Source organism: Nipponia nippon, unplaced genomic scaffold (assembly GCF_047370975.1).
Source record: "Nipponia nippon isolate SJK-2023a ecotype South Korea unplaced genomic scaffold, ASM4737097v1 scaffold_22, whole genome shotgun sequence".
In the NCBI taxonomy this organism is placed as follows: Eukaryota; Metazoa; Chordata; class Aves; order Pelecaniformes; family Threskiornithidae; genus Nipponia; species Nipponia nippon.
This window is the reverse complement of record NW_028262339.1, coordinates 9004223-9020648: the sequence shown is the minus strand read 5'-3', so window position 1 is coordinate 9020648 and position 16426 is coordinate 9004223. Positions and strand designations below refer to the sequence as shown.

The window sequence follows — 16426 nt, the reverse complement described above, 5'->3', positions numbered from 1 at the left end:
TGGATTTGTTTATCTTGGCCTGAGAGACCAAAGATCTCCCCAAAGAGCTTTCAGCCCTGGCGTGGGCTGCCATCCCACTGATAAACCACCATACTAACCTCTGGCAGCCTCTCACCTCTGCTCTCTTCTTCAGTTTTCTCATCACTCTGGTGCCTCACCTCGTCTCCAAATCCCTCCTGTTCTATACCCTTGACCTAGGCGCTGAAGGAGAAGGACCACACAAAGAGCATCGCAGAGACATTTTGACGAGACACGTTGAGCAGTGCAGAGCCAGGCACAGACCACCCCACCCCCCCCATCCCTCCCTGCATTTACAGCCCGAGACACCGGGGTGAGGGCGGGAAGAGCCGCGTTGCCGAGCTGTGTGGGTTTTGCAGGGCTGTGGGTGATTTCGGAATAGGTCAGGATGCCTAAACCCAAGCGCTGCACAAAGCTCCCAGTCTCCAAATGGATATGACCGATTTGTTGATCCCAGCAGAGGACAAGGCAGATGGAGGAAAACGTGGACGGCCATAACCACGCGATGCTGCCTCATTTCTGCAGGAGCTACGTACGCCCGTATGCAGCGCTCGGTACCGCACCCCACACGGGGGCTGAGCTGCCAGAGCTGTGAGCATGGAGCCGGCAGTGCAGGAGGAGCCTGTGGCCCCTGCCCCGCACCCCTGGGGCTGCAGGGGGTCCGGGAGCCCCCCTGCCGCCAGGCAGGCCTACGGTGGGGTGACAGGCAGCAGGTGACCCTTGGGGACAGCCAGCACACCTCACCCAACCCCGGCACCCTTGTCTGGCCCAGTCCTGGGGCCAGCGCGGGGTCCCCCTCACTGGGTGCCCCTCTGAGGGCACCGGTGACAGGGCCGAGCCCCACTGGGAACGGGCCGTGTCCCTGGTACAGCCCGTGCCCCTCCATGGCAGGACCGGCTCCATCCCGTGCGGGCTGTGGGCCCCTGCTGCAGGCCGTACCCACCCGTGACGGGAGCAGCCACCCCCGGTGACGGGCTGTACCCTCCCGGCCCCCATACGGGTACCGGTAAGGGCAATGCTGCCAGCGCCCCCGTCACACCCATACAGGTACCGGTACTGAAACTGGTACCAGCACCCCTGTCACACGCATACTGGTACCAGCACCAGCACTGGTACCAGCTCCCCTGTCATGCACATATTGGTACCAGTACTGAAACTGGTACCAGCGTCCCTGTCACGCCCGTACTGGGACCAGCACCCGCAGCGGTGTCAGTGTCCCTGTCACGCCCATACTGGGACCAGCACCAGCACTGATGTCAGACCAGTACGGACCGCAGCACCAGTGTAGTCCTCCCCGCCCACACCAGTAACACGTGACAGGCCCTAGCCCCGCCCCGCCCCAGCCCCCGCCCGCAGCCCCGCCCCATCGCTCCCCTTCCGGCGGCGGCGGCGGCGCGCGCAGGCGACGCGTGACGTCAGGCGGCCCCGGAAGGGCGGGGGAGGGGAAGGGGGCGGCGGGGCCGGTAGGTCCGGTCCGAGCCGCCGGGTCCCGTCCCCGCTCCGCTCCCGCCGCCATGACGCTCGCCGTCTTCTTCGGGTGCACCTTCATCGCCTTCGGGCCGGCGCTCGGCCTCTTCCTCTTCACCATCGCCCGCGACCCGCTGCGCATCATCATCCTCATCGCCGGGTCAGTCCCGCACCGGCACCGGGAGGGGCGCGGGTGCCGCCGTGCGTACTGGTGTGGGCCTAGAGCGGGTACTGGTACGGCTGTCGGTACTGGTCTGGCACCAGTGCCGGTGCTGGTACCAGTGTGGGTGTGACAGGGACACTGGTACCAGTTTCAGTACTGGTACCAATATCGGCGTGACAGGGGCGCTGGTACCAGTGCTGGTGCTGGTACCAGGTCCGATACTGGCACCAGCATGGGTGTGACAGGGGCGCTGGTACCAGTGCTGGTCCCAGTATGGGCGTGACAGGGGCGCTGGTACCAGTGCCAGTTCTGGTCCCAGTATGGGCGTGACAGGGGCGCTGCTACTAGTGCCGGTGCTGGTCCCAGTATGGGCGTGACAGGGGCGCTGGTACCAGTGCCAGTACCAGTACTGCTATGGGTGTGACAGGGACACTGGTACCAGTGCCGGAGCCGGTACCAGTGTGGGCATGACAGGGGCACTGGTACCAGTACCAGTACCAGTATGGGTGTGATGGGGCGCTAGTACCAATGCTGGTACTGGTACCAGTATGGTTGTGACAGGGGCACTGGTACCAGTTTCAGTACTGGTACCAGTATGGGCGTGACAGTGGCGCTGATACTGCTTTCAGTACTGGTACCACTATGGGTGTGGCAGGGGTGCTGGTACCAGTTTCAGTACTGGTATCAGTATGGGTGTGACAGGGACACTGGGTACTAGTGCCAGTGCTGGTACCAGCATGAGTGTGATGGGATGCTGCTACCAGTGCCAGTACTGGTACCAGTATGGGCATGATGGGGCACTGGTACTGGTTTTAGTACTGGTACCAGTATGGGCATGACAGGACGCTGTTACGAGTTTCAGTGCTGGTACCAGTATGGGCGTGACAGGGATGCTGGTACCAGTGCTGGTGCTGGTACCAGTGCTGGTGCTGGTACCAGTATGGCCATAACAGGGTGCTGGTACCAGCGCCTCTGCTGGTACCAGTGCTGGTGCTGGTAATAGTGTGGGCGTGACAGGACACTGGTACGGGTTTCAGTACTGGTTCCAGTATGGGTGTGACAGGGGTGCTGGTACCAGTATGGGCGTGATGGGGCACTGGTACCAGTATGGTTGTGACAGGGACGTGAGTGGTACTGGCAGAGGCACAACAGGGGACCAGTACTGCTGCTGTTGTGGGTACGACAGGAGGACAAGTACCGGTACTCATACTGGTGCTGTTGCTTGCATGGCAGGGGCACCAATATTCTTTCTTTTACTGGTACCATCGTGGGCACATTAGGGACACCAGTACTCATACTGGTGGTTGTGGTCATGACAGGAGCACCAGTACTGGTGCTCATACCCTTGTGAGTGTGACAGGGCACCAGTATCCATACTTGTACTGGTACCATTGCGGGCACAGCAGGAGCACTGGTACTTACACTGGTACCATTGTGGGTGTGACAGGGGCACCAGTATCTGTACTTGTACTGGTACCATTGTGGGCATGACAGGGGCACCAGTACTGGTACTCGTACTGGTGCCATTCTTTGCACAACAGGGGCACCAGTGGTAGTATTGTACTGGTGACATTGTGGTCACCACGTGGCGTGGGCACGATGGGGAGGACACTGGTGTCAGTAATGGCATGGGTGGAGCACTGGTACCAGGCCCAGTGCAGGGTCGGTAATGATACTGGTGCATGTGTGCAGCAGGGGCACTGGTACCAGTACCGCTATGGGATCAGTAGGGTATGGAACTGGTACTGGTGTGGATATGAGCCTGGCGCTGGTACTGGCATGGGCACAATGGGAGCACTGGTGCCAGTTCTGGTTACCAGTGGAGGAGGAGTGCAGGCACAGCAGTGGTACCGGTATGGGCACCACCTGCCCAGCACTGGTACCAGAACAGCCCTGGTACTGGTAGAGGAGTGGGCAAGGCCAGGGCACAGCTGCGGGTGCCAGTACCCACACAGAGGGGTGCAGGCGCAGTGCCGAAGGGCACGGGCACGGCACTGGCGCTGGTCCCGGCACAGCACCGGTGCCAGCAGTCGCTCTCTCTCTTGCAGGGCTTTCTTCTGGCTGGTGTCGCTGCTGCTCTCCTCCCTCATCTGGTTTATCGCCGTTAAAGCTAGCGACCCCCGGGATGAGCCATTGCAGAAGGGGCTCTTGATATTTGGGGTGATGTTCTCTGTGCTGCTGCAGGAGGCCTTCCGCTTCCTCTACTACAAGCTCCTCAGGTAAGGGCATCTCCCACCCTGCTCCAGCGCTGCTGGATCGTCCTCCCGGCCATGGCGGGTGCTGGATTTTGGCTGGGAGCTCCTGGGCTGGGGGATACCAAGCGTGGCACCAAGCCACCTCGGTCCTCGCTGGGAGCGCGCGGGTGGTACCTGCGTCGGTATGTTGACCTCGAGTGGGTGGCAGGTGGTGGAGCAGAGCATCCCTAAAGTCTGGAGGACCCAGGGCTGAGGTGACTGGTAGCATCTCCCTGAATTTGGGACAGGTAGGCTGTGGATTTGGGCTGCTGCAGGACATGTCACATCCTCTCTGCTCTACTGCCTGGTGACTAGTGCCAGCAGTGCTCCTGCAGCTCAGATGGACGTTGGGGGTATGCCAGGCACTGGGAAGTGCCCATTTTGCTGTGTGGGGCACAGAGAAGGGCTAGGGATATGCCCTCGCCTCCTGGCCAGTCTTGTTCCTTTCTTAGGGATGGTTTTGTGTAAGCAGGGACAGCCTGAAGGTGGTTCTGGGGCTCTGTGGGGTGGCACATTGCCACCAGCCCTGTGCTTGGTGCCCTGGGCAGCCTGAGGCAAAGTCTCAGCACAGCTCCAGCAGCTCCCGGCCTCCCTGCAGCGGCGGGCCTCGAGTGCGGGGGCTTGTGCCACCTGCTGGGTGAGCACGTACTGTACCCTGTACTGCTTATGTTCAGATGGACAGATACTGTTCTGGGGCTGGGGAAGCAGACAAGGGGAGGCGATACTGGGGTCGGCATCCCTCATTACCCCCCCCCCCAGAGTCCCCACCTTCCCAGCTGGCTGGGTGCTGGTATGGGGCGAGGGGCTGGGGGAAGGCCCGGGGGGCCGGGTAGGCAGGCTCACACAGCTCCCTGTGGCAGGGCGCTGCCGGAGGCGGGCAGGCAGAGGGTAGCAGAGCTCCGCGGAGCAGCCTCTAATACAAACGACTGCATTTCATTTGCCCTGCGGATCTCCGGTTGCAAGCGCTGCTGTCCTCCGCGGGCTGAGGAGCCGTCTGGCGTCCTCCTCACCCGCCACACCTCTAGCTGATAAAAATTATGAAGACCAGCTCTCCCAGTTTCTCTCCCCAAAGAATTTTTCTAGCTCTTTGAGCTCTTCCCTGCACCCCCTCCTTTTTTTTCAACGTCTTCTAGGAGTATAAATGCGGAGATCAGGTACACCCTCCCGGCATGCACCTCCCACACCTGTGCTGGGGCTGCTTTCCATGTGGGAGTGCTGCTTGCTTTGCACCCAATGTCCCTCTCGCCCTCAGCCCTGCTCTGCTGGTCTGGCTGGCACTCATATTCCTCTGTGAAAATCTTTCTCTGTGGCTTTGCATGGCTTTCATGTGCTTGGTTTGTCCGGTGGTTCAGGGCCGTCACGCGGATGTTCTCTATGGTGGGTGTTGCGGCTCGGTGATGGGGAGGTTATCAGGAGGGTGGGATGGTGCAGAGTGAGACTCCAGCTCCCGTCTGCTCCATCCTGGTGCTGCACCATGCCTCGAGAGGTGGCAGCCAGGCTGTGCTGGGCTCCAGCATGCTCTCACCCCACAGGAAGGCCATCGAGGGGCTGGTGGCCCTCAGCGAGGACGGCTGCTCCCCCATTTCCATCCAGCAAATGGCATATGGTGAGTGTTGCGCAGAGCGGGGCACCCCAACTGTGGGGCGAGGAGTGAGCCCGGGCAGGGCTGGGCATGGTACTGGGGGGAAGGGGAGGTTTCTCACACCGAAGCTGGCTGGGTCCCCCAAGGGGCTAGGAGGTGCCTGGGGTGGCCCTGGGAGGCTCAGGGCCTGACGGTGTCCCTGTCCCGGCAGTGGCTGGCGTGGGCTTTGGGCTCATGAGCGGCGCCTTCTCCATGATCAATCTGCTGGCAGACGCGTTAGGGCCTGGCACTGTGGGCATCCACGGGGACTCACAGCTCTCCTTCCTGACCTCAGGTGAGTGACCAGCACTCTTCGCTCGTGTCTCTGCCCCACTACAGAGGCGGCAGACCCGGGGGGGGGGCTGGAGTCTCAGCCCTCCATGCTATCCCCTCCATGCTGCACCCCGCTGCCACTCCCCGTACCCATCTGAGCCCCTTACAGTCCCCTGTCACATCTCTCTGTGCCAAACCCTTCTCTCTGTCCCCTGTGACCCTCCCTGCTCCTCTCCCCCATCCCTCTCACTCTCCGGGTCTGCCCCAGCACCTCCCAGTCTGGCCCAGCAGTGCCCCTACTGCCTTTTCCTAACTCCTCTCCATCCCTCCCTGAGCCTGCAGCTAGGTCAGGGTGGGTGCTTCCCTGGTGACACCCCTCTGCTGCTCCCTGCAGCTTTTATGACCATGGTGCTGATTTTCCTTCACACCTTCTGGGGGATCCTCTTCTTCCACGGCTGTGAGCATCGGCGCTGGTGGGAGATCATGGTGGTCGTTGTCATGCACCTTGCTGTTTCGGGGTTGGTGAGTAGCTGGGAGCAGAGCTCTGTGCCAGGACCTATATTTGGGGATGGCTGTGGGTGTGTGCTGGTCCCCATGCCGGTGGGGGAACAGCCTTTGGTGCTAGCAAAGCAGTTGGGTTTGGGGGACTTGCAGCTGGCCCTTCACAAACCGAATCCTGGAGCTGGTGTCCCCTGTCCCACTCACTGAGGCAGTGACACTGCCACCCATCCTGTCCCTGTCCTCTCCTGCCTGCTCACCCCTTCCTTCTCCCACCTCTTTCTCTCAGACGTTTTGCAACCCACTGTACGTGGGCAGCCTGGTGCCCTCCTACGTGCTGATGGCCATTGCTGCCGCCTGGGCTTACCTACTTTCGGGGGATCTGCCCAGAACCTGCGGCGCTTCCTGCTCTGTAAGTCCTGCTCCATAAAGGGGATGGGGAACCCTATGGGTCCCTCTGGGTTCCAGGACTGGCGCTGGGATGGGGAGAGGGTGTCCCCGGGGCTGGAACAAGGGCATCATTCCCTTGGCTGCCAGACTGGAGGAGAAGCTAGGATTCAGGGCTGTGGTTGGGTTGTTGCCTCTCCTGGAGGAAGTGGATGGGGTATGGAGTCTGGTGAAAAATGACCCCCTCTCCTCTTGGTTCCTGCAGGTCTACGGAGCGGAGCCAGCCCCCAGCCAGGATCCTGAGGCCCCGTGGGATGTTCCTGTCCCCAGCTGCCCCTGCCCTCCCCTCCATCCCGGTGGCAAGAGCGGCCATCACCTTCTCTGCAATATCTTTTCTCCTGGACTAGGGGACCCCAGCCAGTCCCGGCAGGGTAGGTGCTGGGGTCTGGCTGTGGCAGTCAGCTGACTGGTGTGGCTGGGGCTGGTTCATTCCGGCACCCCTTTGGGAGCTCCTGGACAACAGCTCAGTTTTGGAGGACCTGGCTTTGCTGGCTCCACCACAAGCAGATCCCCAGTTAGCCTGCCTGGGAAGGATGCTACCTTGGACTGCCGGAGGCCTGATCCCAAAGAAACCCATCGTTTCTCCTCCCGCCGCAGAAGATGTGCCGTCCCCTGTGCCGGGGAGGGGGTCCCACATTGCACCTCGTCACCGCAGGGTGGAGGAAGCAGCTTTGCAAAGCACTGCTGTGCTCTGGGTCAGGGCTGACGCCTGTGGTGCTACTTTCTCCGCCTCTTTGCCCAGCCTCGCTGCCCTGGGAGCCACAGCCCCCACGCTGGACTGTGGTAACTGCAGTGAGCTGGCATCCTGGCATGGGAAGGGATGAGCGGGGAGGATGGTGTGTCAGGAGCAGCCACTGGTACTGGGGGACCCAAGGGGGCTGACAGCATCCAGGGCAGAAGACAGTGCCATATGGAGGGTGGTGGAGGGCTCAGGAAGAGATGCAACCCTGCAGCTGGTGCCAGCACAGCTTGGGGAGGGGGGTTCAAGAGGCCATGCCAGTGGCTCATTGCCCTCTTCTGCCCTCAGATGGGGATTTTCAGGCAGACACCAGCCCTGATGCTATGCCACAGGGCTGGGAGGGAGAAACTGCCATCAGGATCAGGACTGAGAAGTCTACAGTGGATTTTTATACCAATAAAAAGAAGTACCATAGACAAGTGAGGCTGTGTGCGGCCAGCAGCACTGCCCTCATGGGGACGGTACTAGCACCCTGCAGCAGTGGTGGCAGTGGCTTGTGCTGGTGTGACTATGGGAGGTGTCTGGCAGTTGCAGACCACAGTTGCCTGGAGGTCTTGCTCTGCTCTGGCTCTCTCTGGTTTTACTGCTTTTGGGTGGAGGTTTGCTGAGAGCTAGAGACCTGCAGGTTCCTCCCCTCTCCCAGGTCCAGCCCATTTCTCTTGGCTTCATTGTGGCTGTGGAGCTCCCTGGGGCTGGAGCCACCAGGAAAGGTGGGAGGCAGCTGTGGATCTGGGACTGCTCCAGCTGTGGTAGAGCCAGAAGGGAGCTGGCTGAGGACTGACCAGCAAGGAAACAGTGGCTCTGTCACCTTCAGCTTTGCCTTTCTCCAGCCGTACCAAGCTGCAGCTATGTTTTTCCAACACTTTGCACAAATAAGAGGAGGAAGAAGTCCCAGAGCGATGGAGGGCAGGGCTGGGCTGTGCAAGGAGCCCTGCGCTGCTTGCTCTGGAGCTCTGCCCAGGGCATGGAGGCCAATGCTGTCTCTGCCAGTTGGGAAGGGGTCCCTGTGCACCCCTCTGCTGTGGGTCAAGCTCCACCAGTGCCTGTTCCTGTCCTGCAGCTTCAGACTAGGACAGCAGAGACAGCTGGCACCATGGGAGGCTTTTACTTTTTTTTTAAATAACAAAGATATCTGCTGAGGCCAGACACTGCCCCAGGCAAACAGTCCATGTGGGTAGTCTGTGTGGCCAAGGGATGCTGGAGCACTGGCCCTCCCTCAGCCTAGAGCAGGAGTGAGGGGAGGTGGGGTGGGGCAGGCTGAGCCAGCAGGGCCAGGACCTCTGCAGAGTTGGGGCTCACATGGTGTTGTCAGTGGTGGCTGCCACGTAGATGACCTTGAATTTGGTTGGCAAGTCGAGCCTGGTGGGGGAGGAAGGATGTGTGTGTGTGTGTGTTGTTAGAGCAGGCGGGGGGGCCCTGCTAACCCATGTTGCTGCCTGAGAGACCACCCTTAACCCCTCTTCCCATGCCCCAGACTGACCCCTGCCTCCCCCTGGGGGCCCCTCCTCCTGCAGCTCCCCATTGCTCACTGTGCATTTTGACTGCAGTGCTTGTATCTGTATAGCAGGAAGGCCAGTATCATGATGGCAAAGAGCACCCCAAAGAGCACAGCCAGCACATCCCCTGCAAGCAAGCCGAGCACAGACATGTTACACTGGGGACAGTTCCCTGTGGCTACTGAACAAGGGAGATGGGGCAAGGCTGGAGGAAGCTGGTGGCCCAAAGGCAGAGGGGACATGAAGGCAACAGCCTCAGCTGAGCACACTTACCTGCCTGAAATGAAGAGCTGGAGTGTCCTGCAAGAGACAAAGACAAGAGGATGCCCATGAGAACCAACTGTGCAGATGCTAGGGCAGCCCTGCACCCCCATCATGGCTGCCTGCCCCTCAGCTCAGCACACAGCTGCCAGGACCCCCCTCCCCAGGCAGGTACACCCCCCCAGCCACCTTCCCCTCTTTCAGGCCAGCACCTCACCTACCTGTTGCTATCTGGAAGAGAGACAGCACAGTCAAGAGGTTGCCGGAGGTGTTTGGGGAGGGAAGTGTCAAGCCTGCTGGGCTTCAGGCCATGCTGCCAAAGCAGGGCTGCCTGCAAGATTCCCCATTGCCCATGAGCAGACAGGGGATAGCTGCCCTCTGCATCCCCAGCAGCTCGCAAGCTTGGCCCCAACGCCCTGCCAAAAGCATTAAGGGGGGGAAAAAAAAAAAAAAAGTTTCATTGAACCACAGCCCACACACAAAGCCTCATTGAGTTCAGCCAGAAACTCCCCCACTGCAGCTGCCACCACCCAGGGAGCAGAGCACCACAGCACCCCATGACCACACCAAGCCCTGCAGGAGACCCTGGAGAGGGGCATGGGGTGAGCCCAGCAGGCAGCAACCACAGGGACGGCTGCCTGTAGCAAGATGGTGAGCAGCTCCCTGGGAGGAGGCAGCTGGCCATTGCCAGCCCCCATTGCCCCAGCCTCAGTGACTGGAGGCTTTGGAACAGTTTCTACAAGAAAGTAGCAAAAGAAAGGCTTGGAGGTAACTGGAAAATATGATAAAGTATCTAATAGGTTTACCAAAGTAGAGCATGCCAGCCTAACCTGATATCCTTCTTTGATAAGTGATATTCTAGACAAAAGAAAATGCAGTAGATTTTATCTCTCCCAACTTCAGTGAAGCATTTGATGTGGTGCCACATAGGAAACTGCTAGCCAGGATGAAGACCATATGATTAAAAGCCTATAGCTGTTAGCGAGCTGGCTGCAGGTGGGAAGTGCCCTGCACCAGCGAGTGGTTACTGAGGCATTGCCCAAGGGCCTGCAACCGAGCCTGTGTGCTGTTTCTATTAGTCACCTTGACACAAGGTGTAGGAAATGCCATCAAAACAGAAAAAGAACAGGATGTTGGACAGAAAAACCCCAGTGACCTCAGAGAGCAGCAACAGGCAAGAATTCAGCAATGCAGAGTGATAGTCACACCTGAGGGTTAACAGGAATTTCTACTCATCACTGGAAATCACCAACGCAAGAAAGGCCTTTGAGGACAAACTAAGGATGGGCAGATGGGGATATGTCAGGCAGGGGACCGTGTGCCCGGCCAGGATGGCTGTGTTGCCCCACTGGCAGAGCACAGCCTTCGGGAGGGGTCCCCTGCACTGCCCTTTCTGCAGTTCTTGGCACTTGGCAGTGGGGTGTTCGCTGCAAGCCTGTACCTCTGCAGCTCCTACTGAATTTAGGTATTGCATTTGGGGATGAAGAATCTGGCTGAGGTGCTAGGAGTTGGCTATTCACCCTTGACCATACATCCCCCAGCCATGCTACTGTTGCTTCTGCAAGACCAAGGACAAAATAGTTCCTAGAAACCGATCTTCCCTATGTAGGGAGAGACAAGCACAGAAATGGGGGAGAGCAGGACCCCAAGACCAGCGCTGCCACAAGTCACCTGCCAGGCAGGGCTAACCCATGCAAATGCTGCATTTCCAAAAGAGAAACAAAGCCTCAACTCCTGTTCCTCACCCCGTCCCTGCATTCCCGTGGCTGGGTACAGCCTGAGCCCATTCACGTGCTCCTTACCAGAAGGCAGCTGCTTCACCAAAAGGAGGGTGGTCTGGAAACTTGCCAGCACCTGTCGCCCATGCAGGTCCTGCACCAGCCAGAAACTGTTCTGCAGAGGTTTGCTGTCATCATTCCTCAGGCTTGTCACCAGCACTGACATCTGGAAGGAGATCAGCGTGAGCAGAGCAGGGTGCATCCTGCCTTCAGGAACCAGGTGAGCCCCAGGGGACCAATGTGGATGGTGCATGCTTGCGGGGAGAGGCTGGGCAAGACTGAGCATGGAGCTCATTGCCCTGATGGACCTGGTCATGAGAGAGCAGCATGGTCTGGTTGAAGACTGTCCACTTCACCATCTGGTAGCAGGAAGGGGTGGTCAGAGAGCCATTGTAGTGGAAGTAGAGTTTCAGGTTGGCAGGCAGCAGGCCTGCTATGTTGAATCCAGGCACCAAGACTTCCTCACCTGGGAGAAGGAACACCATGGGAGCAAGAGTGGGGTAACCCCTTGGAGGACAACAGGCAGGACCAGCATGGAGATTGTGGGAACAGATCTGACCTGGAGCATCCCCCCAGCCCAGCCTGGCACCACGTGTGCCAGGATCCACCCTGCTACACCCAGTGTGCTGGAGAAAGGGCAGTAGGTTTGCCCTGGAGGTAGGGGAAAGCATGTGCGAACAGAGAGCACCTTGGAAAGCTGTTTCTGTACAAGCTATGTAATGCTCCCCTTCTCATACACACAGCAAATGCCTGCTGCAGCCTCTCTGCTGTGCAGCGGGTTTCTCTGCTGGGCTGCAGCCCCCGAGACAAGTACTAGGTAGGACAGGGCCTTACCTTCTCTTTGGATTTTGTACAGATGCTCAGGTATTTCCTGATGATAGTATGGGTTCTCCCTTGGCCCAACCTGCAACACAGAGACCCCACAGAAATGACAAGCACAGGGGCCAGAGACCAGGTGGTGATGGCAGTGCCAGCAGGGAAGAATCACTCCCTGCGAGGGGCACCCTGTCCCAGTGACCCCTTCCTCCCATCAGGGCTGCCCTGCTCTCTGATACTGCCCTCTCTCTCCCCAGGTACATTTGCACCTTTGCCTGTCCCCAAAACTGTGCCTGACTGCCCCCCCCCAGCACTGTTCCTATCCATTCTTGCCCAGGGCTGAGCTGTGGGACTCACCTCCAGGAAGGCTCCTAGTATGGCCAGGCCATCCAGGTGGACCATTGCCTCCTTAAAGCTGTCATACTTGGCGTTGTAGTGGACCACGTGGATCTGGAAGGGAAACATGCAACCCTGATGCAGTATGGGCACCTCCAGGAGGTGCTCACCCCCATGGGGCTCTAACCTGCCAGAGTAAGGGCTGGGAGAGACATGCACCCGTGCCAAGCACCCCTCCTAGGAAGGGAATATGCTGGTGGGACTGAGAAAGTGTGCCACTGCAAAGCAGCAAGTGTGAAGGGCTGCCCACAGGAACTTCCCCAGTCACAGACAGCAAACCAGTACTCTGTCCTAGATACCAGGGGGTCGTACCGCAGAGCCAGGCTCAGTTTGAGGACAGCACTAGCAAAGGAGGAATAAAACCAGATGGGATCTGCAGAGCAGGAAGACAGTGTGTATGGAGTAAACAGTCCCTGCAGCTCCCAAAGCAGGCTGCTTGTGGCTGCCTGGGGAGCTGGCTCCCCCAGCCTGGGGACCACCATGGCTCCTGCTCCATCAGCCCAGGACCAGGCTGCAACACAGGGACAGGCTGCACTGCTCATATGCGGCCAGCCCCAGCCCACCTGCGGGCAAAGCATCCTGTCTCCTCCTCACCTCTGCACCGCAGGCTGCGGCGTGAGTTTGGCTCTTGGGCACTCGGCACCAAAGCGTGGGCTCCCACACTGAACTCTGCTGCTGCAGAGTTGTCTGGGGAGCAGGGATCCTGGCCAAGTGGTTACAGCATTCATCCAGTGACAACCAGGACCATAGCCTAGAAGCTGGACAGCACTCCAGCACCAGGAGAGGAAAGGATGCATCCACCACCGCAAGGGCTCCTTACCTCTGCAGCAAAGCAGCACCTGTTGATAGTGTGCTCCGAGCCAGGTCCCAATAGGGAGCCCCAATGCAGGTGCAACTGCACGGCTTGGTACTGCTGGGCATAGCCACCGGTGATGGCCAGTGACTCAGGCAGCTCAAGGACAACTGCAAGGGCAGAAGGAAGAGGTCAGTCAGTAAAACACAAAGCCCAGTCCGTCCCACAGGTACACAGAGATGTCTCAAGGGAAAGAGTCACCCTGGGCTTGTGGAAATTTGCCACAACAAAGCAGCTTGCTTTCCATATTTAATGAGGCTATGGGTGGGTCAATGCCCAGAGCTGTGCCAATGCAATAGGCTTCAACTTTCCACTTCAGGTAGCGAGACACCCTGGTAAATACATCAGCTTCAAAAATAGCTGCTATGAAAATGCTGGAAAGTGAACAGCCGCCCCTCCCCCCGAGACTCCCAGGGACCAGCTCCAAGCCAGATGTTATCCAACAATTTATTCAGTAAGTGAGACTAATATAAAGAGACCATGGACAAAATTCATGGAGAAAGATATTGGCAGAGTGGTGAGAGCAGGACAGTTGGGGACAGAGAGCTGCAGCACTTGGCAAGCTGGGACCATTCAAACAAAGTGGCCTGTGAGTGTCTGACCAGCACTGGAGCTGGTGACACAGAAGCATTAAGTCTTCTAAAAGCATTTAGAGCTAAAACTTTGTCTCTTTGGGTACAGTAAATACATACTGGATTTTGCCTTTTACTTTAATGTGGTTTAGCCAGGTATCTTGGACTCATGCAGCAGTGTGGCAGATCTAAAAGCTGAGTTACCTGGACATGCAGCAAAAATATCAGGAGCATCCCTGGACCCTGAGAAAGGCTGTCCTGTCCTTCTAAGCACCTTTTCCTCATTTTTAAAAATCAACTCTCTTCCTACCTCCTTTATAGGTGAAGTGTCTTAGTCACATCACAGAGCTAGGGCACAGATTTGGTATTAACAATGTAACAAGGCTGTGATGAGTCATTTATCCTCTGTGGTGTTCCCTGCCACTGGGCTCAGAGATACAAGACTCAAATATCAGAAGCAGGAGACTGCTCCCTCCCTGCAAATTTATCTGCTTTTACATTTCTTTTGTATATTTAAATCAGTACATTCCTTCTACTAGTTACCAGAGTCATTTTCAGGCCCTTACAAGAGCTTATACAGTGTATATACTTTATATTACAAAAAGGAGTAACTGTACAAATATCTTAGTAGACTTGCAACTTTTTATTTATGGCTTTTCATAAAGCAGATCAGCAGTTGCCAGAATAAAAAAAGGCATCTTATAAACATGTGAGAAACTACTTCCCCCTGTCGTGGTTTAACCCCAGCCAGCAACTAAAGCACCACATGGCCGCTTGCTCACTCCCCCACGGTGGGATGGGGGAGAGAATCGGAAGAGTAAAAGTGAGAAAACTCATGGGTTGAGATAAAGACAGTTTAATAGGTAAAACAAAAGCCGCGCACGCAAGCAAAGCAAAGCAAGGAATTCATTCACTACTTCCCAGTGGCAGGCAGGTGTTCAGCCATCCCCAGGAAAGCAGGGCTCCATCACGCGTAATGGTTGCTTGGGAAGACAAATGCCATCACTCCGAACATCCCTCCCTTCCTCCTTCTTCCCCCAGCTTTATATGCTGAGCATGATGTCATATGGTATGGAATAGCCCTTTGGCCAGTCTGGGTCAGCTGTCCTGGCTGTGCCCCCTCCCAGCTTCTTGTGCACCTGGCAGAGCATGGGAAGCTGAAAAGTCCTTGACTAGTGTAAACTCTACTCAGCAAGAACCAAAACATCAATGTGTTATCATCAACATTATTCTCATCCTAAACCCAAAACACAGCACTATACCAGCTACTAGGAAGAAAATTAACTCTATCCCAGCTGAAACCAGGACACCCCTCCCACCCCAATGAAAATACTCTGACTGCTTTTCTGAACGCCAAGCAACACCAGATGCCAGGGTGTCTAAAATAGCAGCTAATTTAAGTCTTCAGGCATGCTAGGGCAGGAGGCAATAATATAAAGCTCTGTGCATGTACTGTGTGGCTGATCTGACCACGCACAGCGAGTCCAACCTGTTTGCTGCATACACAGGTCAGCTCCATCTCACTAGCTACCAGGGCAAGGAGGTGCCTTATCACACCTTCAGTGAGTTTAAGTCCCTGTCTCTGCCAGCTTTTCTTTTAGTTCAGGGACTGGCAGACACCAGCACACACAAAACACTCAACGTGCTCCCAGAAAAAGCCAGTAGCAACCATGACCACCATCCCCAGCTGTGGGATGGTGAGCAGGAAGGAGATGGGGTTTTCCTTCCATACCTGGCATAGTGAGACTGCTACTAAAATAATGTGAATAAATTGTGTCTGGACTTTCCAAAAACATTCTAAAATTGGAAAAGAAAAAACCCTACAAAAGATCTTAAGATCCTGAGATAGCATCCTAAAGCACAGACTTAAAGAAGTTGGACAATGTTGTGTCCTAAAAGACTGAGAGGTAGGTACTTTAAAGGCTAAGCCACATCAGAGACTGAATAGTCCTTTAAAAGTGAAATGCAGGAGAGGAACCAGTTGCTGCAAACCTGCATCAGAAATACCGGGACACATTTTTTTTTTAAGGAAACATGGGTTATAACAAATTCCTGGAGCAAGCTCCCAAAGGCAGCAATCAGCAAGTTCTCCATCTCCTGGTTTCTCCCCTCCAGCCAGGAAAGTACATGGATTCACACAGGCTCAGCAGCCCAATGCTTCCCTTTTGGCTTTGAAGGCAACGCAACTGCAGCCTGCAAGAGAATCCCCTTCCCAGAATCCAGGGAAAGGGTGTCAGAGAAACCTGGTCCTGCCAGGAAAGGCTAAGCAGACTCCGCCTGCACTCCAGCCTGTGCCTTTGCACCCACCTGTGTTCCTCAGCTTGAGCTTCTCATTGGCAGGCAGGCTGTAGCCAGAAAGCTGGATCGGCTGCAGCTGGGGGCTGAAGATGGTCTTGGCCATGTTGATGTTGATGGGCGACTGCATGGTGCCCATGCAGCCCTGGTAGTCCACACCCCAGTGCTCCCGGTCTGGTACGGGGAGGGAGGGAGTGCCAGTGAGACCACCTGGGCAAGGAGCCTGCCAGAAAGGAGATTTGGTGGGTGGCAGGGAAGGGCACTGGCCAGGGAATAAGCCATGCACACAAGGTTAGTTTCCACCAAGTTAGCTTGGGAGCAGCTCTGTGCCACCATGTGACTGTGTGCAGCTGTATCAGGAAAGGTCTCAGAGCATGGTGAGCTACCAGGACAGTTTATTTAGAGGTGTTTGGGAAGAGTGCAAGAAGATCATTTACAAACCTGTTACTGGAAAGCAGCAAAATAATTCACTCTCTAAAGCTTAGTTTTGGAGTTTTAG

The 16426-nt window shown here is 56.9% G+C and overlaps 1 protein-coding gene and 1 pseudogene across 1 annotated transcript; one reads left to right on the top strand and one right to left on the bottom strand.

The window, feature by feature from the left end:
• Positions 1–1398: 1398 nt before the first annotated feature.
• Positions 1399–7096, top strand: LOC148055492 (gamma-secretase subunit Aph-1b-like; annotated as a pseudogene).
• A 1614-nt stretch (positions 7097–8710) lies between these two features.
• On the bottom strand, positions 8711–16209 carry LOC104015317 (carbonic anhydrase 9). Its single transcript, XM_087760281.1, has 10 exons — positions 16191–16209; positions 15940–16101; positions 13028–13170; positions 12169–12261; positions 11830–11899; positions 11304–11461; positions 11013–11161; positions 9230–9276; positions 8990–9083; positions 8711–8819 (listed from the first exon to the last, which is right to left on the bottom strand). Exons 1-10 carry the CDS (start codon positions 16207–16209, stop codon positions 8756–8758), a joined length of 999 nt encoding a protein of 332 aa, XP_087616407.1. The 3' UTR covers positions 8711–8755.
• Positions 16210–16426: the final 217 nt, after the last annotated feature.

Bases quoted from the DNA above. Each gene is read 5' to 3' on its own strand.
- LOC104015317 (XM_087760281.1), bottom strand. The intron at 9,084-9,229 runs GTAAGTGTGCTC...GCTTGCTTGCAG, and splicing joins CAGCTCTTCATTTCAGGCAG to GGGATGTGCTGGCTGTGCTC. The intron at 8,820-8,989 runs GTGAGCAATGGG...CTCCCCCACCAG, and splicing joins CACTGCAGTCAAAATGCACA to GCTCGACTTGCCAACCAAAT.